General features: G+C 54.9%; 1 protein-coding gene across 4 annotated transcripts in view; it reads left to right on the top strand.

Moving 5' to 3' along the window:
• DENND1A (DENN domain containing 1A) overlaps window positions 1–23750 on the top strand; it is a 509451-nt gene extending 485701 nt beyond the window's left edge. For 2 of the 4 annotated variants that reach the window (XM_047069226.1, XM_047069220.1), the window contains 3 exons: window positions 2925–3013; window positions 19870–20128; window positions 21283–23750. In XM_047069226.1, coding sequence (XP_046925182.1) covers window positions 2925–3013; window positions 19870–20128; window positions 21283–22476 — 1542 coding nt within the window. In that variant the 3' untranslated portion in view covers window positions 22477–23750. Of the gene's footprint in view, window positions 1–2924; window positions 3014–16997; window positions 17127–17428; window positions 17519–19869; window positions 20129–21282 lie in introns of all 4 variants that reach the window. The other 2 variants (XM_047069232.1, XM_047069240.1) reach the window with 2 other exon arrangements.
• Window positions 23751–24016: the final 266 nt, after the last annotated feature.

The following is a 24016-nucleotide window of genomic DNA, read 5'->3' as shown; positions in this document are numbered from 1 at the left end:
TTATTATTTCTTGCTCACCATTAAAATCAAATGTACTCGGTGCTTTTGTATTCAATACACATTTAACCCTGCCGACTTAGATTTCTCAGGTTTTAAATCCAGTGGGGAATTGGCTGGTTTCCCAACTTTCCCCACAAGTCCCCCTTGAACAGAGCTCAAAATCCCTGTTTAGCATTTTCTCCCCTGGCGCTGCTGGGATCCCAACACCGGAGGGGCCGGTGGCTGTGGTGCGTGCATGTGTTTTCTTCCCCCTCCCCCAGCCCCCGCCCCTGCTAAGCACCCCCCAAAGACGATGTGATCGCTGAAATCTGACGGGCCAGTAGTCGGCATCGTCTTGTGATTCGGGCTTCATTAAACCATTTTGTCTGTGTGTGTGTGTGTGTGCGTGCGCGTGTGTGTGCCTGGTTGCGGCTCCAGCTGAACGTCTGTGGCCGTGTGTGTGCACGCAAGTGTGTGATTCGTGCACGTACCTTCGACTCTCGTGAGTGTGTATTTGTGAGGCTGAATGCCGGCGCCTGGAGGCCTCTGTGCGTGTCTCCGGATGGTTGTCTGTGAGTGTAATTTGTGTCTGGCTTTGTCCACACCAGTCAGGTGTGTGTGACTCTGGGTGTGTCTGTAGCTGTGCAGGTGACTGACTGTCTCCGGGTCTGTTGTGCCTTCCTCTCCCTCCCCCGCCTCCCTGCCTCCCCGCTCCCCTCCCCCACCCCCTCTCCCTGCTCTGTCTGTTTTATCATCCCTAATGAAGCAGTCTTCTCCATCGATCCTGCTGATTGCCAACCCATTCCTTTTGTTTGTTGGCGCTGAGCCATTCGGCGGCACTCTGACAGCTCAGCTCGTCTAATTAGCTCTGTTGTTCTTTTTCCCCATGTTTCACCACGTTGCAAGTTCAGTTGAAGTTGCCACAAACTTAATCCCCCCATTTCAGCCACAAGTTCACATTCCAAACCCGCCTTTATTGTAGCGAGGAGCAGCCGTGTGCGAAGAGGACAGGCTGACAGGCCTTAATATCTGACCTTTCCCGAAACCCCCACCCCGGGACCTCTGGGGCAGGGCAGAACTGCTCCGTCAGCCCACGCTGCACATCCGCCTTTGTGCTGAAAAGTCTGGGGGAGCGTTCCAACCCCGTGATCCTGCTGAGCAGCAGCGAGAGGGAGAGGAGTCTGGCTCTGTGCTGGGAAACCAGTTCAGAGTTTGAGCGGACGTAGCCCGGACGTCTGCTTCGGAGCAGACACGGTTCTGATAACCGTGGTAATGATAGTAGCAACGTTATTATGCGCTTCTTAGGTTCCAAGAAGCAACGTTCACCTGTTCCTCAAAGTCTTGCTGAGTGACCACTGTAACACTACACACGGAGCAGGATGCTAGGCAAGGGTCATCCTGGATGGCATCTTCGAATTCAGAGATAGCCCACCCTCCTCCTCTTTTTTGTTATTGATAAGGTCACGGGGAAGCCCGGCTGGTGCCAGACTCCTTGCTGGTGCTTTCCCGCGACCATCTCATTGGATCCTCATTCAGAGTAACCCTGGTGGGGGGGAGGTTGGATCCTCATTCAGAGTAACCCTGGTGGAGGGGGTGGGGGGGGGGTAATGGGGTGGGGGGAAGACCACAAGTGTCGTGGAATGCACTTGGCTGTTACCGTGTGTCTGATTTGCCAAACAAGGCTGAGATCAGACTGGCCACTCCACAAGAAAAACTTCGGTTAGATCAGACATGCAGAGACCTGAGGGCTTGATGAGACTCTATAAAGACTTGTCTTTCATGCAGCCAACTTCTGTAATCTGTGTTCCTTAGCCATTGTGCTGTGTTGCCCACAAATTGCTGGGGGGTGGAGAGCAGGGGGCTCAGGAAAGGGGGGCCAATAAACGGAGTATGTGTGTGCTCTTCCTTGTCTTGTCTGAGGACCTCAGCAAATTGTGGCATTGTATCCACTTTGGCCCTTCATCTGCAGAGAGAGAGCCAGCCCTCTGCATGGGGACGTCCAGGCATTTTTATTGGCAACAAAAGTCACAGATAGACTTTCTTGGTTTAGCTGTCTCCAGTCCCTCTCTGGCACTGGAAATGTTCAGAGATGATGGGGCCAAAATTAAAGCCACGTAACGTGGACTGGAACAGACGAGGATCCTTCTAAGGACACCTAGAAATTCTTAGCCTAACTCCCATCACAGGCTCTGGTGGGGGAGGAGGGAGGTGGCCTTTTCTGTGGGCCCACATCTTGTTGCCACAAGCCAGCTGTGGATTAGGAAGCCGTATGCTTCCCCGTCACGCACCCCCACCACCGACCCTCAAGCTAGGTCCCCGTGAATGTAGGAGCCCCACGGGGTGTGTGGCATCCAGGCCGAGCCGTGCTCAGGAGGACTGCACGGACACAACCTGGGGAACAGAAAAATGATTTTTATTGGTGCTCGGTGATGGCTATCACTTGCTTTATTCCCCGTTCCTCCTCAGGAAAATAAGCATCCTATAATTCAGTTGTAAAAAGAAGGAAATAAGCACGTGTACCCTAGAAATAAAGCCCGAGTGAAACCTTTTCATTGTACCAAGCCAGTTTCAGAGTTCTAGAAGAAGGCGAGGGGGGGACTTACCATCAAGGAGGGCCTCCGCATCCCGGTCCCACGTGGACGGTGTCTGGTCGAACTCCCACGGCAGCCCCGCAAGGAGGGGGCAGGTGGAGCCGTCCCCTCCTTGCAGATGAGGAGACCAAGCTCTTCAGAAGAACCTTTCCCACTTAAATAGGCCACGGATTTCCCGTGCGGGTATCTGCTGCACACTCAGTGCCACGTTCTCACGAGAAGCAGAGGCTTTGTAGCCTGTACTATGCAAATGCCTCCACGTTTATTTTGGGGCTGCTCATCTAGATGTGTGGAATGTCCCTGTGTGGCTTTTCCAACTCACTCCTCGGGGACTTCCCTCTGTGCCCGCTGCAGGTGCGCCCTCCCCGTCCCCATGTGGTAAAGAGACCAAAGAGCAACATCACGGTGGAAGGCCGGAGGACGTCCGTCTCAAGCCCCGAGCAGTGAGTACCCCGTCGCTCGCCTCCCCTCTGTCTGCCAGAGCCCAGTGGGCCAGGCCTTTGCAGGGTCCACGCTGCAACCCTGGCCTTTGAAAGGCTTCCTGGAGCCCTGAGCGGGTGTTTCAACAAAGAGGTCAGTCGGGGAGCTAGGCTTGATCTTCCGCATCGGTGTTTGCTCGCAGTTCTCATGCCGGCGGGAGGCCCCAGAGGCCTCCAGCCAGGCATCTGGGCTGGGTTTTGAGTGGTGACACCCAAAGCGTACTCAAACAGGCTCAGAAGAAGGTTCCAGGCCTTTTCTTATGCCAAAGGTATAAGGTCAGCAGGAGAGAGCTAGGAACCTGGTCAAGGAGCTGACCCATTTAACAAGGGCCACCACCCTCCTAGGCCTGGGGTGCTCGAGGTCTCTAAAGCTTGGCTTTACACCCAGGACAGTCCTTATCCATCGCCCCACACCCGTCCGTACTTTTGCTCACCTGTGCCATAGCATTTATTTTACTAGGGCTTGGCTTTTCCACTTCCCCTCGGGCCCAGAGTTCTGCAGGCAGGCACTGGGTGTTCTGCCCGGAAGCCAGCAGAGGGCCCGACTCGGAATCGATGCAGGACAGATGCTGGATAGACGAGGGAGACGACAGGTGGGCAAGCAACGCCTGAGATTGAGCTGCCCGGATGATGTGAGGCTTAAAGCGGCACACGGCCCCAAGTCCCGAACTGTCTGGAGTGCTTCCCTTTGTCCCCAAGGCCCACAGCCCTGGGGCTCTCCCCAAACAACTCAGCAGCTACACACCAGCTTCCTGCGATGCTTTGAAAAAGTCCACGAAAGCCTCTCGGTCTAGGGTTTGTTAGGGGAACCAAAACTGTTGCCCCAGGGACCCTGAAGTCCCTTGGCTGAGGCGAGGAACGCGCCTCCTGTCTGCTCTACCTTCAGAAAAGTTGTCAGGAAACAAGCTAAAGGAAATGGCAGGCCCTAGCCAGAAAAGGAGCCAAAAGGAAGAAGAAATTCTGAAATGGCCACTTGTGGCCTAACCCAGGTTGCAGCACACTTGAGCTCTTCCAGGATTTCTGGTTTACAGTATGGCATTGCTGGAGGCCACCGTGTTGTTATAGAACCAGCCGACCTAGGCCTACACAACCTTGCCCAGAAAGCAATGGGAGATGGTGTGTGTGTGTGTGTGTGTGTGTGTGTGTGTGCGCGCGCACAAGCACGCACATCTTGAGAGATGCTTGGTTATGCGAACTGTGGAAGAGAGGAGTCCTGAAGTTGGTTGTAGGTACAACTTGTCCTCTGCACAATAGGACGGTGGGAATCTTAAGGAGTAGTTTTGGCCCTGACTGGCATGGATTATGACTGCCCCCGTGTGGAGAAAGTCCTCCATGGCTCCAGAGTTCCTCAGACCCTGAAGATTTCTCCTTAGGAAGAGATGAAATTAGTTTACTTTCCTTTAAAACCACGTCTTTAAAACCGGGCTAAACCTTTTAGACACCGTGCTGGGATAGAGAGTTGTGAGTCTGTAGATACTGAAATGCAAGCCTAGAGTCGCCGTGCATGCCCAAGAGCACCCAGAGCCAGCAACACTCCACGTTTTACTGAAAACCATTTCCTATTTTGTGGCCAGGGCACCAATTAGAGGTTAGAATTCCTGATTTCGTTCATTTATGCCGCTGCTGTCCCAGCCCAGTGATAGGGGAAGCCTCTTCAGTCCATGCCCCAGAGCCAGCGTCTGGCCATCCCATCATCCTGGTCGTTAGCCCAACTGCGCCGGTATCACTTTTCATTTCTTTGTGCAATACGCCTTGTTTTAGGTTTCTGTTCCGGAAACATTTGGGTTGAAATGAACCAGTGGGAACACGGGCGCTAGTTCACTGGCAGTGATAGAACGCAAATGGCAGGTTCTCTGTCCGCCACGGCAGCTCCAGCCCTGCAGGTGGTAGAGAAGTACATTTGGGGATGTTATTCCAAGAGTTTCTGTTCGTATTTTTTTAGTGGGGGGAGGGGTGCTGTTGTCCCCTAATACCAGCGACATTTCTGGTGCAACCGGGGTATTTTCCTGCATCTCTTCCCATGCTGCCTACCCATCCCCCCCACCTCCCCACCCCCACCCCCCCCACCCCCGTTGTGCTCCTCCACTTCCAAATGCCATGTCACAACAGCACTTGGATGTGTTTTTCTCAACTGTCATCAGCTCCAGCTGGCAAGACCAAGTTCTTGAAACACAGGAAGCATCCAGCGGAAAATATTTTAATAAAACAGACTCCTCATAAAATATTGTTCTGGGGGGGAAAGAAAGCAGCTCCACCAATCTGTCAGCATTGTGTTGGGAGACACGAGAAGACAAGCCGGCAGGCAGGAGCCAGATCCTAATGGGCCTTTGTTGCCGGTGGTTCCGTGTGGGGCACGTGGACTCGGTGCCTGGCCCTTTAATCTGGCCTGGATTTTCTGGACTCACGGATCTTTGTCTCCGCTGGGAATATCAAAGTGCATCGGCAACTTAGAGGGTTCGGACGGCAGCAAGAGACAGGAGATCTTTGAAGTGGAGCGAGAGGTTCCGTCCTCCCGGCTTCGGCCCCAACTCTCACTTCCAAATAGACCATTAAATAATTAACTTTGTGGACGGCAAGATGGAGCTGATTAACAATAAGACAGTCTCCTTGGCCTCCCGCAGCAGCTCGGAGTCTGGAATTCATCAAGGCCCAGGAATATCGGCTGCCAGCTCTCTGGCTGGCCCACCCGTTGGACTCTAGTTCTTTCTTTCCAGATGATGTCCATCTGTCCATTCATGCATCCGTTCATTCAGCAAATAGCTTCAAAACCCTACCAGGTGTGAGCTATTTGGGACCTTTTAAAGACGGCCTTTAAAGAGAATCCCCGTGCCGATTCTTTTTTGACTTGCGTTTCCCCAAAATGAAATTTTCTCCTATGTCAAATGCTCTTTCCGAATCAAAGGTGGGTGTCCCAGCCCCTGACAACCGTCTGATGACAACTGGAGGAACACTTCAGAAAGATTTCTGGGGAAAACATTCCCTCTGTTTTTCAGTTAACACCAGCTAATTAATATTCAGTGACTATTTCTTCTCCAGAAGTACTAGCTACTTCCATTATTATTCAGAACGGGCTGCCGGAATGCCCTGAGGATTCCCCAGGGTGAGAGCCAGGGCTGGGAGGGGTCAGGCAGTGCGGGCTGGGGGTCAGAGACCAGTTAGCGGCAAGCACAGCCCAGCGCCTGTTGTGTTCTAGGCCCTCTTCAGCCGGTATTTGTTTCTTCTTCCACCGAATGGGAACTAGGGCTCAGAAAATGCATCTGACCGGTGTTCCCGGGGTCATCTGGTCAGAAGGTGGCGGGGCCAGGACTCCACATGCTACTTGATTTCATTCTCTCCGCTACACTCTGCCGCCCACGGGGTCCCCTCGTCATTTTGGTGATTCTGTGTCCTAAGATGAGTTGCCCCACGCGCTACCCTTTCTGTCTGGTTCCTTGAAGTTGGGATCTAGAGCCGTTCAGTCGTCTTTCTGGCAAAGAAGCAGTGTCCCCTGGTGCCTGAGTGCTTCTGCCTACGACCTTTACTGAACCATCCCTTAAGCTTGAGAAAGGTAGGTGGTGGCTTTCCCCTCTCACAGAGAAACTGAGGCTCAGAGAGAGATCTTCTAGAACTGGCTGAAGGTCGCTGGGCTAGAAAATGGTGTGATCGACCGTCTGATAACACAGGCCTACCCCTTCTTCGGTACCATCAAGCTTTTTGGTTACGAACCTAAGTATGACCATGAGTTACTGTGAGTAATGAGGACAGTGGGGGTTGCGGTGGGCACAAGGAGTTTCCCATCTCCCGCCTGTTAAAGGCTATTTCGGCCGCAGTGTGCATGGCTGTCAGGCCCCAACTTATTTTCCCTTTGGCCTGCCAGGGATCGGAGAATTTCTCATCCAACGTGACGCTTAGAAGGAGCCTGCGGCAAACTCTCAAAGGCAGCGCTGGGCTCAGTACCGCCCGCCCCTCAGGATGGCACGCGGTGTGCAGACAGAGGAGTGGCCTGCTGGTCCCCAGGTGCCTCTGGCGGGCCGGGCTGCTCGTCATCTGTTCCCCGTGGTGGGGGCCGGGCAGTGGCCCTCGCAGAGTTGCTGAGGGTACAGACAGAGTCACATACAGCCTCCACCTCACTTAATCTTCACGACAACCCAGAAGGGTAGGGCTGTCTTCTGAGCCTTAATGGCGAAGAGGCTTGCAGTCAGTATAGATCAGAGACGAGCCCCGTGCCGACCAGCTGCAGAGCCTGAACCCTTTTGACGGCACACCTTTGTCTCCCCTCCAGCAGGCGAGCCAGGCACCACCCCCACAGGAGTCCTGACTGGCTGCAGGCCGCTTATTTGAAGTTTCATCGTACTAAGTGGGAATGGTCAGGATTCAGGCACCGAGGGCCCACCAGCCATTGCCCTGCTCACCTCGCTGGCCAGATCTGTACAGCCTCTGCTCTTTTCAAGTGATTTTGTTTGTCTATAAAAATAACCCCATAACCTTACAATCCAGAAGTTGGGCAAAAGAGACAAGATCATTCTGAACCTCCCTGCCTACCAGCATTTCTGCAGGTTCCCCTCCGGTCTTTTTCCTATATATATCTTGTAGAGCTGCAGCGCCCTTGCAGTATTCCGTCCTGTGGACTTGCCCGTGTCCTTGTAACCCCTGCCGTGCGTGACTGTGCCAAGATCGCATTTTGCGTCCATGCGTGGGCCGCCTCACCACGCCCCCTCCTATTGGATCTGTACACTGCCCTAGATTGGATCTGTAGACACGAAACGGCGGAAAAAAATGCCCCTGTTCTTAAAGCTTTTATCATCTGATATCGTCATAAGGAATGGAATGATTAACAACTACCATTAATGCTGGCCAAGCACCTTATATACACCGTTTCATTTAATCCTCGCAAGAAATCTTGGGAGTGAGGGTAAGGTATCATTGGCTCTATATTATAGAAGAAGTAGCTGAGACCCTGAGAGGTTGTCACTGCCCTGTACCCTTATCCAGTCATAGAGGCAAATTGCTAAATAACTTGCTGAAAGATTTGTACCACTTTGCACTCCCACCAAAACTCTGGACTGCCTGCGAATCTGAGTCTGGGGGGACCCAGAGGAGCATGTGGCTGCATTAGGAATACTTTTTTTAAGTTTGTTTGTTTGTTTATTTACTTATTAATTAGAGAGTGCAAGTGAGTGAGGAAGGGGCAGACAGAGAGAGAGAGAGAATGAATCCCAAGCAGGTCCACACTGTTAGCACAGAGCCCCATGCGGGGCTTGAACTTACGAACCACGAGATCATGACCCGAGCCGAAACCAAGAGTCGGATGCTTAACCGACTGAGCCACCCAGGTGCCCCAGGAATCCTTCTGACCAAGGAGAAATTCCGCAGGCTGTGCTGGCTGGGCTCATAGTCTGTGCACCAAATGGCCAGCCCCCGCTGCTTAGGAATTTGTAGAGTCTGATCATCCAAATTGCACTGCGTGACCCCAGCACCCAAAGCCCCAGAAGATTAAAATAAGATCAGAGGAAGCTGCCAGAAGCATTTAGTGAGAGCTCTACCCACAGACGAGGTCTCAGAACACTGCAGTTGTATCTCTTTGGGCCAGGTGCACACGTGCTCTGGCCAAAGACGATGTTCCACGCCCTGCCATGTCCTCAAGACCAGGGCTCAGCACAGCCCTGGTGGTGCTGGCCACAGAGCACGGCAGGTTAGAGCCCCGTTCCCTCCTACCCAGGCCCAGAGCTGCCCCAGGGGTGTGGTTGGTGAACTGTTGCCAGGGCAGTGGCCTAGGACTCTGGTGCCAGGGACAGACCTGGGTCAGCATCTTGCCCACTAGCTGCCAGCCAGAGACCCTGGGCAAGACTTTTTGCCTTTTTTTTCTTTTTTTTTTTTTTTAGAGATCATGAGCTGAGGGGCAGAGGGGGAGAGAGAGAGAGGGAGAGAGGGAATGACAGAGAACGAACGAACCCCAAACAGGCTCCACACTTAAGACCAGGGACCCTGGGATCATAACCTGAGCCGAAACCAAGAGTCGGATGCTCAGCCAACTGAGCCGCCCAGGCGCCCCTGCCCCCCCCCTTTTTTTTTTTTTTTTTAAAAACACAGTGCCTGTTCACATCCCAAAGAACATGATTTGGGAAACTGCCCACAGGAGCCACACTGGCATGCTAGGTTGGCGGGGCACAGCGGTCTCGCCTCCTGCAGGGACTGCTGCTGTCAACAATCTGATGCCCACCCTGTTGCCCTCCCCCATCAGCTGCCCCTCCCTCCCATGCCCACAGCCCCCTGGCTGCCCCCCCCCCCATACCACACTGACCTGCCCCTTGTATTCTCTTTACGTCACACACACAGGGGTCTAGGAGCCCCTCCAGGACAAGGGCCATGTGCCCTTTGGCTTTGACTCTTCAACTCCCAGACCGGAGCCTAGCTTAGGGCTCTGCTCGGGGACATTTACTGAATGAATGGACAAGGGAATCACTGAAGGCTTATAGCTCATAGCACCCTGGAGATGGGGAAGGGATGTCAGTTAACCACAAATGTGGAAAGAGTGCCTACTGTGTGCCAAATATGATTGGGTGTGACTGTGAAGCTACCAGCACCTGTCCCGCCCAGGCCATCTAAGAGCCAGAAACTGCCATCAGCCCCAGGAGCAAGTCTCCAAGATGCCAGCTGGGCCCTGGGCCCCAGGGGTAGGGACAGCTGTCTCGGTACTGACCCCCTGGCAGCCTGCCAGGACCCACTCCCTGAGCAGCCAAGAGTTCAAACACTGGAGCAGAGGGTCCCAGACCCCATTAGCAATGTGAGAGAGGCCCCTGACCCCACTCAGGCCCCCCTCCCTCTCCAGCAGTAGGTTCTGGGCCCTGGAGACAAAGCCACACAGCAGAAGCCAGACGTGGAGCCTGAGCCCAGACCGGAAAAGAAGGAACTGCTGAGGAGACCCCAAGGATGCGTAGCGGCCCAGGCAAACACAGGTCTCCCTTGTCCCCAGCCACTTCTGCCTACCGCTCAGGGGGAAGGAGCCCTCCCAGGAGCTTTCATGACAGGGAGAGTTAGTTCCAGCTGAGAACCCAAGCCTTTAGCGCACCCCCGGGAGAGAAGGTGCCCCACCCCCAAGACCTGCTGCTTTCAGCCTCCTTTGAAAGTTTTGCCACCTCTCCTGAGCCCCTCCCTCTTCCAGGAGTCCCGTCACCCTTTCTCAGGGCCTGTTTCAGGCCCAGCACTTCTACATGTCACCTTGGTTAACCTACTCTCCCCCCCCCCACCTGCCCCCAAAAGTCATCACGGCTCAGGTGTGTTCACCTGTTCAGCCAGTGAAGGAACCAAGGCTCTAACAGGCGGAATGGTGGCCTTAGATCCAGGATGTGCACCTGGGTCTGCAGGGTCCCATGGCCACGTCCACTGCTTTCTCACCAGACACCCTGTCCTCCACCACTGCTCCCAGGGCCCCCACAGGAGACTCAGGCTCAGGGCAGGCAGAGGCGGTCCTTGGGGTGAGGGCTACTTGTTGTTTACAGTCTACACAGTTTCTCTTCTGGGTAGGAAACGTGTAGACGGTGTCCCCACCCCCATCTTCTCTCTACCAAAGAGCCTGAAGAATGGGAAGGTGAAGCCCGGGTCCTGTGTTCGGGCTTCTCTGCCTATGAGAAGGACTGGGAAGGAGGACTTCTCAGGGCGTCTCGGGGATGGGTATGGAACATGTGAAGTTGACACTAATGATTTTTCAAAAGAAGGGATGAATGAATGAACATAAACGTTGACAGACAGATGGAATGATGAAGATTGGAAAGATAAAGGGTACAGCCAACCCTCTCGAGAGAAAGAGATGAGGCCAAGCCAGTAAGGCCCCCTCCCCAGTCCTCACATCACCCCCTAATCTGGCACGTCACCTCAGCCCTCCTGTGGGTTCAAGGCCCTCCTCCACCACCTGGTCCCTACCAACCCTGCCAGTCTTTTCTTGAAACTCCCGCTCTGACCTCAAGCCCCTTGTGCCCACTCCTCCCAGAGACCCCTCCAGGCCATCCTGCAGCATCCATACTCAGCATTGGAAGCCCAGCTCCCACATCACCTCCCGAATGGAGCCTCAACCAAGAGCCCCTGAACCAGGGGTACCCCCCCCCCACTGCCCTCTGGCAGGGCACGTTCTCAGTGGGGTGAGAAAAAGTTGATCTCACACCCACCCATCCCCACCAGACCAGTTGACCTGACAGGAAGAACACCCTCTGCTGGCGATCTTGACTCATGACAGCAGTGATTCAGTGTTCCTGTTTTAGAGTAGATCATCACGTACAACTGAGTGCAAAGATCCAGTGTCCAGCAGGTTCTGTATCTGTCTCCAGTTCTTCCTCCCTGAGAATGGTCCTAGCTCTTAACCCAGGTCACACAGAGAATAGCTCCAGTGCAGTTCTGGAGCTTCCCTTGGGGGCTGTGCACCAACTTGTTTCCCCCAAAGACCCTCTGGCTTGCTTCAGGGCTCTGTTCTATTGTTTTCATCTATGCATATGCCCGGGTGTGGTCTGGAGTCTTGGTCCTGTGTTATGGTGATGGAGAGATGGTGTGGGAGTTCTGGAAGGCAGCTACGCTCCCTATACCACCAACACATGGCGTGGGAATTGTGATGTGCTACCACAGGCCCAACTGACCCGAACCCTCTAGGTTAGGGGACCTAACCCTGACCTAACCAGTTAGGGGACCACTAACCCTGACCAGGAAAGTCTTTGAAAGCAGGAGCCACCTTATATTCGTCCTTGAACACCTAGGGAAGACCCTACACCAGATGAAAATGCCCAGACTCTGTCTGTTAGCAGGTGAATGTGGCATATGGATAGTAATTGAGTATGTACTATCCCTGGGCATGAGGCCAAGCCCTTTACGAATAATTTCATTCAACTTTGTGACAACACCCTCAGGAGGGCTGTAGAACCCCCATTTTGCAGATAAGATATTGAGGTGCAGGGAGGTAAAATGACTTTCCCAAGGTCATCTGGCTGGGAAGTGGGGGGTGATGGGAAGCTGCACAGAATGGCACATCTACTGGGCAGGCAGGACCTGGCCTTGTCCTGGGGCCTGTCCCCGCTCATCGGCCCAACAGGAGCCTTGTAATCAAAGGATGCCAGGGCGGCCGTTTACAAAGTGAAGATCCTTTGTGCTGGAGTGAAATGATCCTTTAAAAAATGATCACCGGCTCCCCTCGTTACCTCTGGAGACCAAGTCCTTGCTGATTTTTCCCTTCCTTATCTCAAGTACATTTAAATGTCAATTAAATTTGAAATATCTACATTTGTCAGCATTTCATTTTGGGCCAGCGTGACGTGCTGCTGATTTGTCCACGCGATGTGACACATGAAAAAAACTCTCGAGATGCAGATCTTCCTCATTAAAAAATAAGCCCATGCGATCCCGGCACGGCGGAGAGCCACAGAGCACGTCCCCGCTTCCTGACGCCGTGTCTCTGACATGGTATTTAAAAAGGAACAGCCGCGCCTGTCACCACTGTCACACGCGTGCGCTAACCGGCGACACGTTAAACCAAACATTAGAAAGGGTTCGGGAAGTCATCTGCATGGGAACTCCGAGATGAGGTGGGCAGAGGCGGGAGCAGCCGTGGGAGATGATGGGGTCTGAATGGTGATGGACAGCGGGCCTTTCTTTCTCGCCAAGACTCTGGCAGCCCCTCGCTGGGTAGCCAAGTTCACCACGACCTGCCTTTTCACAGACAGCTCTTTGTGTGTAATCAAATCCAGGCGAGTGGTGGGTGGCAGACTGCAGGCTACTAGCTGAATTGGGTTAATGAGGGAAGAGGTACGCTTTTTTTTTCCCCCGTATTCTGCCTTAAGCTAATAAAAAATTTAAACCTGGACATTTTCAACGATTCATCCTTTATCTCTGACAAATATCTGACTCTGTGTTTCAGAGGAGGACATGAGCAGCTGAATTTAAATCAGTTTATTTTGAAATCTCACCTTTTATTAAAAGTGGAAGGGGGCACACCCTGCCCCTTATCGCGTTGTTTCAGATACACAGAACTGAAGAGGCGGGATCACAAAGTGGTTTGGAGTCAAACAGATCCAGACTCCTGGCTCCACCTATGGTTGCTGTGTGACGCTGGGCAAGCGACTGGCCCTCTCTGAGCCTTGGCGTTCTCTGCCAAGTGAGCACGTGATAAAGGAATTAAGGAAACCGTACGGCCAGCGTTTAGCTTGCGTCGTCATCATCATCCATGTGGCCCGAAGCCTGAAAACACTCTGATCTGACCAAACCACCTGGCAAGGGTTTTCATCACTCTCGAGAGACAGACGGCATGTTCCGGAGATACCCTGGGCCTCTTGTGGAAGCCACTGTCCAGCCCGCCTGGCCTGGCCAGGCCAGGAGAGCTGACTGGAGAGGGAAAGTGGTTCCCTCCTGCCCCTCTCACCCCGCAGGCCTGCTACGCGACCACACCAATGTGGGGAGGCCCTGGACTCGGACAGGGGTGTGAACTGCGGCAGCCGGGTTGAGTGAAGCCAAGGTCCAGTCCAGCACAAAGGCTGCTTGCTCTTCTGTGAATCCAGACCTTCCTGGCATTCGGCTCATGTGCCAAGCTGTGATTGCTGCTTTCTGGTCGAAGGCAGAGGAGGAGACCATACTTGGATGGGTGCTGGAAGGGCACTCAGGATGGATTTGAGGGACACCAAAGAGCTTCATTCAGGTTGACCTAAGCAGAGGTGTGTGTCCCCTCGTACGCCTCTACCAGCAGCCCGGCTGACGGGACAGTGAGGGCCCTGGCCTAGAATCTCTGCTTGTCACTCCCTCGCCAGGTCACGTGGTTGCCTCTCTCTCCTTCACAGCGATGCCCAGTGCTCACCTAGCACTCAGGAAGTGCCTCTACCTGGAAGTGTGGGTGGGTGGGTGGGTGGATGGATGGTTGGTTGGATGGACAGACAGACGGATGGACGGACTAATGACAGTCCCATCCTCTGTAAAATCAGCACAGTGATACACCTCCCTGCTAGGCTGTTGGGAGGGGTGGAAATAATCCATGTAAAGCCCCTGGCACAGGGGATATTATTTTACACATTTTTCCAAGACTCCTGCCTGTTCCTATGTACCCAACACCCTCACCCCCAAATGTGGTCCCACTCTGCAGCCTCAACGTCTCAGAGGATAGATGGGGAACCTCAGGGGACACTTTTATACCGTAGCCCCAAGCTGATGAAAGGGACAGGTGCTGTGCTGGGGCTCCAGAAAGGCGGGTGACATGGATGGGGGCTGCCTCATCTCCCCAGCACACTGGCTTCCAGACATTTGACTGCAAACCTCCATCGCACTAATGTTGTGCCCCATGTGGGGATAAAGAGAAGAAGGAGCCAGGCCCCTGCCCTTGAGGAACTCGACTTAGAAACAGAATTGCAAGAGGTTAAATGGTATGGATGAAGTGCTAAAACATTCAGCCCAAGGGGAAGCTAGCTTCATCTAAGGGGAAAGCTCCAGCTGGGGATTCCAGGGAGACTTTCTAGAGGGCCCATTGAGCCAAGTCTTCAAGACCTCAGTCAGTGCAGGAGGCAGAGCAGGAAAAGATGTCAGGGAGGTCTGCGGGGCGTGTAGGGGGGCGGCAGGAGGAGGCTGCAGGGGTGGACAGGCTCAGGCGGACAGCGTGGTGTCTATCCTGCCTGCAGCTGGCGCTGGGCACTGCCTCCCTGCAGCCCTCACCCCTGCCCACCCAGCACATTCCAGAGCTCCCCAGAGTGGAGCAGGAGGCCACCCTCCTCTCCACCCTCCACCCCTCCTCACCTGCTCAGGAGAGCCGTCCAGTGCTGGATTTAAACAGTTGAGTAAATCATCCTGTGAGTACCTGGATGTTATTATTCTTAACACTTACTGGGTCTACTCACCACACAACCAGCTGCCTCAGAATTGCTCTGCAGTGTCGTAGATTTGCAGGTGTCCAGCGGGAGAGTGACAAGGTTGAGTTGGTGAATCAGAGCAGGATTCCAGTGGCTGTGTGGGGTGGCCCGTCTGTGCCTTGTTTTATGTCCCAGTGGGTGTGACAGGAGCTGGGTGGCCTCGTTTCTGTGAATCACATCTTCTTGCCCTCTGTCCTGAGTCCGGAGGAGAACACCCCACCTAGGCTGATGCTATCTCTGGTCTGGGAAGGACAAGTCCCTGACACCCAGGCAGGCAGCCTGGGCAAGGGGAAGAGCCCAGCTACCCGCCACCTCCCTGCGTGTGGCCCTGGGCAAGTGGCTTCCCCTCTGGGAGCCTCGGTCTCCACCTCAGTATGAGGACAAACCGCTTAGCCTGCCTAACTTCCAAGGATGATGCAAGGAGTGAGGGGGTTTGGGTATGCGAGTGCCGGGGAGCTCTGCAGCTCTGGGAGCCAGCCCTGGGTTCTCCTTTTAAAAGAATAGCATATTCTTGGTGACAACTGCCTTAGCACTGGCGATGGCAAATCACAGCCCAGCCTGCTCTCCTGGTCCACCAGGAATAGCTGCTGTCCGTCACGGACCCTCCGGTGTGGTTCCCATTCACTCTTATGGACACGGTGCCCTTTTATGAAAGGAAAGCTGGAAAGAAGTGCATCAGAAAGCAGAGAAAGGAGGGGTGCCTAGGCGGCTCAGTCCGTTAAGCCTCCGACTTCGGCTCAGGTCATGATCTCGTGGTTTATGGGTTCGAGCCTCGCGTCGGGCTCTGTGCTGACAGCTCAGAGCCTAGAGCCTGCTTCAGATTCTGTGTCTGCCTCTCTCTCTCTCTGCCCCTCCCCTGCTCATGCTGTCTCTGTCTCAAAAATAAATAAACATCAAAAAAATTAAAAAAAAAAAAAAGAGAAAGGAGCCAGCTCTGGCTGGGGGTGTTGGAGGGGAGACTGCCCCCCACCCAGGCACCCCTATGCTTCCTGCTCCATCGTCCCCCGAACTTCACCTCTGCCCCCCTCACTGATATCTGAGCATGCCCAGCCCGGTGTGTAGGCCCGAGCAGCAGCTGTGGAGCCCAGATGTGACCCCGGGTCTGTCCGGCCCAGCTCCCCCTCTCCCAGGCCCACACCTCTCCCGGGCCCTGGTCAGTGTATAATTCATGGCAGCCACGCGGACTTTCTCGGGGCTGCGTAGTGTTTGTGTTTATCGAGGTAGAGCTCACAGGTGGCTGACAAGGGAGATGTATTTTTTATAACAATGAATATTTAATTTCCACATCACAGATGAAAAAGACTCTCTGAAGAGGCATGTGAGGGAGACTCCAGAGAGCAGCCGCTAATCAGAAAAGGGCCTTCTAGCCAGTGCCCCTCCACGTGGCTCACTTTCTTCTTTAACTTTCTATTTTTATTTTTCCCTGATTATTGAAGTAGGTATGCACATTGAAGAAAGTGTAGAAGACACAGAAAAATAAAAAGAGGCAGTGTGTGTGGGGGGGGGGGATTCGCCCCTAATCCCGCTACATTTTGTGGACATTTAGGTACATCCCTTTCCAGTCTGTTTTCTGTGCGTTTTCCTGTAAGTAGCTGCGAGAGAACGCAGTGCAATTACAATTCTGCATCCTGGCTTTTAGATTCTTCTTTCTTAGACACACTATAGTTGATGGGTGGGTAATATTCAGCCAAATGTACCATAATTCACTCCAGCAGACTCCTGTTGCTGGAAGTTTAAGATGTCCCGTGTTTTGATATCCTCAACATGGCAGCAGTGAATGTCTTTGTGTGTCCTTCTTTGCTACATTTAGGGTTTTCTAGACAGACGTGGGGTTGCGAGGTCATAGGTGGCTGGATCCGTGTTTAAGGCTCTCGACACCTATGGCAAACTCATGGTTTCTCTTCTGTTCGGGACCAGCTTCCTCACCTTGGGGGACCGGTCAGGCCTCCAGCGCCCTCTGGCCTTCTCCAGGGAGCCTCTACCCCAGGTTGGCAGGGGGAGGCGGGGGCCAGGCGCCGAACGCAGACGCCCCCCTCCCACCGGCCACATGGAGTTCTGAGGGTGCCTCCTAACTGCCTCTTCTCTCTTGTCTTCCTCTGCCCCAGCCTGGTAAAGCCCTTGCGACACTATGCGGTCTTCCTCTCCGAAGACTCCTCTGACGATGAATGCCAGCGGGAAGAGGGCCCGAGCTCTGGCTTCACCGAAAGCTTTTTCTTCTCCGCTCCCTTTGAATGGTCTCTCCTTCCTTCTTCCATTTCCCTGAGCTCTGCTTGGTGACTCTCCTGGGCCGCGTGGGGGAGGGGGCCGGTGCTGCTTGCCCTTGTGTGCGGGGAGGGCTGTCTGGAGCCACTGCCTTCCGGTGCCCCTGTGCCACCGCGCGGGGTGAGTGAGGGTCCCCCGTGTGTGCCTCTGCCCAGGGTGTTCATTCTGCCAGCCCCGTGGGCTCTGTGGTGAGGAGTGAGGTGACGGGGGGGGGGGGGGGGTGGCAGGGCCGACAGGTGTGAGACGGGAGCATGAGTCTCTGTCCCTTACCCAGGAGACTGCACTTGACCGTTAATGGAAGTGGTTGTGGATGCCTGGGTCCTCCTCCAGCTCAGCACATCTCGGAAAACTACAGAGACGGAGGGTCAGATTTTAACCTTAAAAGAAAAAACACGTATTGATATGGAGCGTATATGTTATTGCTGACAGATCCAAATGTTGTATCGATCTGCCTGACTTTAAGATAATTTATATCATCGCTGCTTATCGCCTGTGCCTCATGCTAATTATAAATTGCAACTTAGAAAGAAAAAAGAAGGTTCGCCCACAATCCAGCCACCGCCCAATGTTAAGCTTTGGTAGTTACCCCTTCTTTACCAGTTCTTGCCCTTCTACCCACAAGTTTTTCCCAGCTGGGCTCAAGCAGAGGGACAGCTTTTGTCTGCGTTTGTTAACGAAGTTGTAATGTTTTTAATGGGAGCCTTTTAGAGAAGGGAGCTGCCCTTTGCTGAACACCCACGGGGCCACAACCAGCCTCTAGGGAGTGAGCTATTAAAACCATCTTAGGGAAGAGGGGATTCTTCCCCTCCACCCCGTCCCAGCCCCTTCCCCTGAGCCAGGCCTGTGAGCCGCTCAGGGCACCTGATAAACCCATCACTTCTGCTCCTACCATCGCCCCCTGGGGTAGCAGGGTTCTGCCACCAGCTCACCTGTGACCACAGGCAAGTCAGTCCCCTCCTGTTATCCTCACTTAGAAAGTGGTGGCCTAAGTCAGTGTTGCCCGAGTTTCACAGGCCACCTTTTCTGTACCTTGAATCTTTTTCTTTAAAATTTTTCTGTCAAAACTTCAAAAAATTAACCTTCTCCTCAGCAATAATATCTCTAATATCATAGGCCTAATGTGTCAATTATTATCTCTACTGTTAGTTAAAATAAAGGTAGAACCATTGGAATAAGACCTGTTCATCCACATAATCATCTCAAAATCACCTTGCAGATAAAAACGCCCTGCCTGAGTGATGTCCAAGGACCCCCCACCACAGAGTGCGGGGTCTCGTTCTTTTTAAATTAATTGATGCCTTAATTATTTAAATAGTGAATAGCGCTCACTCCTTTGGCCATGACCTAAGAAAAGTAGAGGTTCTTGTGTGTGGTGTGTGTTACTAAACAGGAACTGGCTCATAAGTTAACTATACTGGAGTAAAAATAAATAAAAATAAGTCACACAGGAAAGGCAAGGAACTGGCCCATCGCAAGTCCAAATACAATGGTTTCTTTTTAAAGAATACTGTTTCCTTCCTTAAGTGTAAGGAGCACATTGACTTTTCTTTACCCCTTGGTTGTGTTCAAGCTTGGTTAAAAGGTCTTTAATTCCTTGGTCAGATGGCTCAGAGTCAGTGGAAACTTTTGAAGTCTCTCCAACTCGGCATCCATTGCTACCTTTTGCTCTGTGACCTAGGGTGAGTTACTTAGCCTCTCTGAACTTCAGCAAGATACTAAAGGCTGATGGAGTCCTGACTGCTGAGCCCTCTCTCTGCTGTCGTCGGTTCCCTACCCTGGTTCCTGCAAGTGTGACTTTGGGACCAGCAGGTGGCGCCCTTCCCCCACTTTACCAGAGCCGTGAGCAGTTTCTGCTGAGACACAGGGGACAGAGCCAGCCCTAGCCTCTGTCCTGGTCTTCACTAGAGTCAAGTCAGGGTTTATCCAGGCACCATTCTCCATGTACCCAGTGGTGCCCTGGGGGCTGAGGCTTGTGAAAAAGGAAAGTTAGAGAAACCTTTCGTCACCTATGCCTGAGTCAAACGTACAGAAGGCTGTTGACAGCCTCTGTGCCTGCCATTTGCCAGGCACCGTGGTAGGTGGTTCACATAACCACCACCACCTCCAGCAAGGGAGATACACTCTGGAATGGGGAAGAGGCTGAGGTTCAGAGAGGTTAAGAGACTTGCCCAAGGTCCCACAGCAAGTGATGGCAAGACCAGAGCTAGAACAGAGGTCAGCACAGGCTGAGACCCAGACAGTTATTCCTGAGGGTCCTGAGGCATGCTGGGTAGTTACGCGGGGGGAGAATTTCTCCCAGCTCAGTTCCCCATGAGCCACGGGGAGGTGGGAGGGCAGAGACTGGGCTCAGGAATGGGCAGGCTGTCTGTTCCCTTTCTAATCACGTCCCGTTCCTCATGCCTCATCTGGATGGCTTGCAAGCCCCCTCCCCAGTCCTATGGTGGGTCCTGTGGTTTTCGGAGGAACTAAGTGGATCCCCTTAGTGCAAATTAGAGCCAAAGCAATTTGCCCAGGGTCCCACAATAAACAACAGAACCCAAATTCAGCCCCAGGTCTGTCAGATTGCCAGTGCCCAGACTCCGGCACTCACGGGGACCCCAGGACACTCACCTGTCCCCAGGCCTCCCGGGTGTACTCTTCCTGGGGGTGGGGGCCGCTGGCTCCTCCCGTGGAGGCTCTGGGCGGGAGGATCCAGCCTGCTCTGCCTCCTCCCAGGCCTCAGCCATATCGGACACTCAAGGAGTCAGACAGCGCAGAAGGTGACGAGGCAGAGAGCCCAGAGCAGCGAGTGCGGGAGCCCACAGGCCCTGCCCCAGCTCCACCTGACCGAGCTGCCAGCATCGACCTCCTGGAAGACGTCTTCAACAACCTGGACATGGATGTCCCACTGCAGCCACTGGGCCAGGCCAAGAGCTTGGAGGACCTTCGGACCCCCAAAGACCTGAGGGAGCAGCCAGGAACCTTTGACTATCAGGTATGATACCGGGGTGGGGTGGGTACCTGTCAGGGCCAGTGCCTTCCACACACGAGGCAGATACCCCCGTGTGACAGCGAAGGAGACCAAGGGAGAAACAGTGACTTTTCCAGGGTCCTCGGCCGATGCTCAGGGTCAGTCTGACTGCAAACCCTGCCGGGCGGGCCAACAGCCCGGCCAACAGCCAGACAGTGAGCCAGCCTCACAGCGATCACCGTAGAAGTTGCTACGCCTGGTGGAAATCCACCCCTCACTTCCATTTGTGCATCAGACAGGGGTGTGCTGGTGCTCCACTCTCCCAGGACCCCAGCCCCACCCCCAGGTGGGGCTTTGACCCCTGATCCAAGTGGGCGTGCTCCCGTGCCCATCGAGTCTCCTTGGAGAACCTTTGGATCAGAATTCCTGGATTCCGGATTATTTGCATGAGACCGCTGATCCGCCGTCGCGACTTCCGATCTGTCTCATCCCCTCTCTGCGCCTGTCTCCCCACTTGCAAGTGGAGGCTGCTGAGTCTCTGGGTCTGTGGAACTGACAAGAGCTCCCGTGGGTCCAGTGATTCGAGCGCACCCTCCTGCAGGGAGTCCCCTGTTCCCCTGCCGCTGAGGACCAAGTCCGGGCCAAGAGAGGGGAAGTGGCGCCCAGGTCGTGTCGCTTGCGAGTGGCAGAGCCGGGACATGAGCCCAGTCCTGTTTTCCTGCCAGCCAGGGAAGAAGCCTTTGCTCAGGCCCCGTGCCTCACTCACCTTCAAGCTCACAGGTGATTAAAAGTGCCCACATGCTTTGAAAAGTAAAAAAGGCCCAGCCAGTAGACGGTCAATAAATGGAGTCATTTTCCTAAAACTGCTTGGCGACACTGACGTAAGAGGACAAGGGCTTTCTCTGGAATCCCTTTGTGCGGTGAGAAAAAAGCCTGACTTGGAGTCGGAAAAGAAGAAAACAGAGAAGCCTGGGCTTGGCGTCCGGACAGACCCGGGCTCTCTGCTGGTGCCCTGGGCCCGGCTGCTCTGAGTCCCAGGGACCCGATCGGCCACACGCCTGGGATCCCAGTCTCGGCGCCCACCCGGCACACGGGAGGGGCACGGGGATGGATATGTGCTGCCTTCCAGTCTGTCCAGGTCAGTCTCTGGTCACTGCCTCCCTCTTTCTCTCCAACAGAGGCTGGATCTGAGCAGGAGCGACAGGAGCCGCGGGATGCCAGTGGCCTTGAAGCTCACCCACCCGTACAACAAGCTCTGGAGCCTGGGCCAGGACGACATGGCCATCCCCAGCAAGCTCCCGGCCAGCTCCCCTGAGAAGCCCTCGTCCCTGCTTGGGAGCTCCCTGGCTCTGCCCCGCAGGCCACCGGCCCAGGACAGCATCCTGAACCCCAGTGACAAGGAGGAGGCGCCCACCCCCACTCCGGGCAGCATTACCATCCCCCGGCCTCAGGGCAGGAAGACCCCGGAGTTGGGCATCGTGCCTCCGCCCCCCACTGCCCGCCCGGCCAAACTTCAGGCGGCCAGCGCCGCCCTCGGGGACTTCTCAGAGCGGCCGCAGGCTGAGTGGGAAAGGCGAGCCCCTCTGAGTCCAGCCCCGTTCCCCGGGCTCCTCCCCAGCGCCGCCCGCCAAGGACCCACCGAACCACTGCAGCCGCTCAGCCTGGCCCCAGGGGCTGCAGGCACAAGTGGTGACGCCCTGCTGGCCCTCCTGGACCCACTTAACACAGCCTGGCCAGGCAGTACCCTTCCACCAGGACCTTCAGCCCCAAATGTAGCCACCTCATTCACACCCCAGTTCAGCTTCCCCCCAACAGGGACCCCCACCCCATTTCCACAGCCATCGCTCAATCCCTTTGTGCCAACCGTGCCAGCGGCTCTGCCCGCCATGCCCCTGGTCTCCACACCAGCCGGGCCTTTCGGGGCCCCTCCTGCTCCCCTGGGGCCAGCTTTTGCCCCCAGCCTCCTGCTGTCCAGTTCTGGCTTCTGTGTCCCACATAGATCTCAGCCCAACCTGTCTGCCCTCTCCATGCCTAACCTCTTCGGCCAGATGCCCATGGGTGCCCACACCAGTCCCCTGCAGCCCCTGGGCCCCCCGATGGTCGCCCCTTCGAGGATCCGAACATTGCCCCTGGCCCGCTCAAGTGCCAGGGCCGCTGAGGCCAAGCAGGGGCTGGCCCTGAGGCCCGGAGAAGCCCCCCTCCTTCCTCCCAGACCCCCGCAGGGCCTGGAGCCAGCACTGCAGCCCTCTGCTCCTCAAGAGGCCAGAGACCCCTTTGAGGATTTGTTACGGAAAACCAAGCAAGATGTGAGCCCGGCCCCGGCCCCAGGCTCAGTAGAGCAGCTCAGGAAGCAGTGGGAGACCTTCGAGTGAGCCAGGCGCCGAGAGCGAGGGCAAGCCGGGCCACGCGCTGTGCCGCCCGCCGCTGTGCTCCGAGGCTGGCCGGCCCCGCTTCCCCTGCTGTTCTGTTTCCGCCCAGGTTCTGCCGGTGGGAAGGGATGGGTCCCCTCTCTGCCGCCCCTCTTTCCCCTCCACGCCACCCATCTCTGAGGTCTGGCCGCTAGCAGATGGTGCCAGTTCTGGCCTGGGAATGGACCCAGCTCCTGGGCGCCCACCCCAGTAGCCCTGCCATCACCCCTTCCCTGCACCCTTGATTAGGTTTTGCACTAAAGAGGTCAGCTGGGCGAATGACTGCCCCAGACCAAGTCCTACCCACCGTCCCCCTGGAAACCTCCCGCCGGGAGCCCCAGGGCTCCACAAGGCCTCCCCTCCCCAGCTCTGTTCTCTTGCCCCAGCCCGGCCCTGCACACCCCCGCAGGAACCAGCACAGGCATCGGTGGTGGCCTCGGTGTGAGCTCGTCTATACCAGACACATGTGGTCTGGAGTTTGGAGTAAGGAGCCCCCCTCCCGGGCTGGAGAGCCTGCCTACCTGGAAGGGCATTTACAACCCTCTCTAGCAATACCCTCACTCGTTCTTTCTTTGTTGAGTCTTCACCCAACCCCAACCTTCAGTTGTTTCTGGCTTGGGAGGGATTTGGGGCTGAGGGATCCTTGGGAACCCTCTGACAGCCAAACACAGTCGCAGCCAGCCCTGTGTGGGGGCTGGGAGCACCAGCAACTCTTGATTCGTAGAAGAGAAAATAGCAACAGGTAAACTGAGTGCATCCGGAGGAGTGGGGCTGCCGTCCTGTGCCCTGCCTCTAGTATGTACTGAAATGGGGCCCAGCTTCTTGTCGCGTGGGACCTCGGGGGAAGAGCTGAGAAGCAGGCACCCAGATCCCAACTGGGAAGCCAAGCTGAATGCCACAGACTGATGCAAGAGCCCCAGCTGCTGTTCAGGAATGGGCAGGGGCTCTGAGCCCTTCTCCAGGCCCTGGGGGAGTGCATGAACTTGGCTTCTTGCAGCCTGGAGGCCGGAGAAGGGCCAGGAGCCACCCCCTCCCCCGCCCACATAGCGTAGAAATTCCTGAGGCCAACGTCACCAAAGCTAAATTGAAATGTTTTGTTATTGTTTCTTTTATCTATCTTTTCCTTTCTACTTTATTGATTTGACGATTCTTAAAATTGACTAGTTTCAATAAACCGAGTTAAAATATGGCCCAACCATTTAAGAAAACAACCATCTGAGACATGCAGGAAATTGTGAGCATTTTGACCTGATTTCTCATTTCCTATTTGTGAATGGTCAGACACACAGTCTCAGAGGTGTCTGACAGGGCCAGGGGGCTCCTGGAGGCCCCCGGAACCCCAAGGAGCCTTGTCATCGTCTGAGGGACCCTGTGTGGGTCCGTGAGGCCGGGAGGGCTGGCCCGGAGTTTCTCGGACACCAGGTGTGAGATGCTGCTGGCACACAGCCCCTTCCAGAGCCGGTCACGGCCCCTTGGGCAAGCCCTCTCTCTCTCTCTCTCTCAA

This window comes from Lynx rufus, unplaced genomic scaffold (assembly GCF_022079265.1).
Source record: "Lynx rufus isolate CCGP_SWC_20201006 ecotype Redwood Valley unplaced genomic scaffold, mLynRuf1.p SCAF_10, whole genome shotgun sequence".
NCBI classification, from domain to species: Eukaryota; Metazoa; Chordata; class Mammalia; order Carnivora; family Felidae; genus Lynx; species Lynx rufus.
Note: the sequence above shows the minus strand (reverse complement) of the source record. Positions and strands in the feature narration are given on the sequence as shown.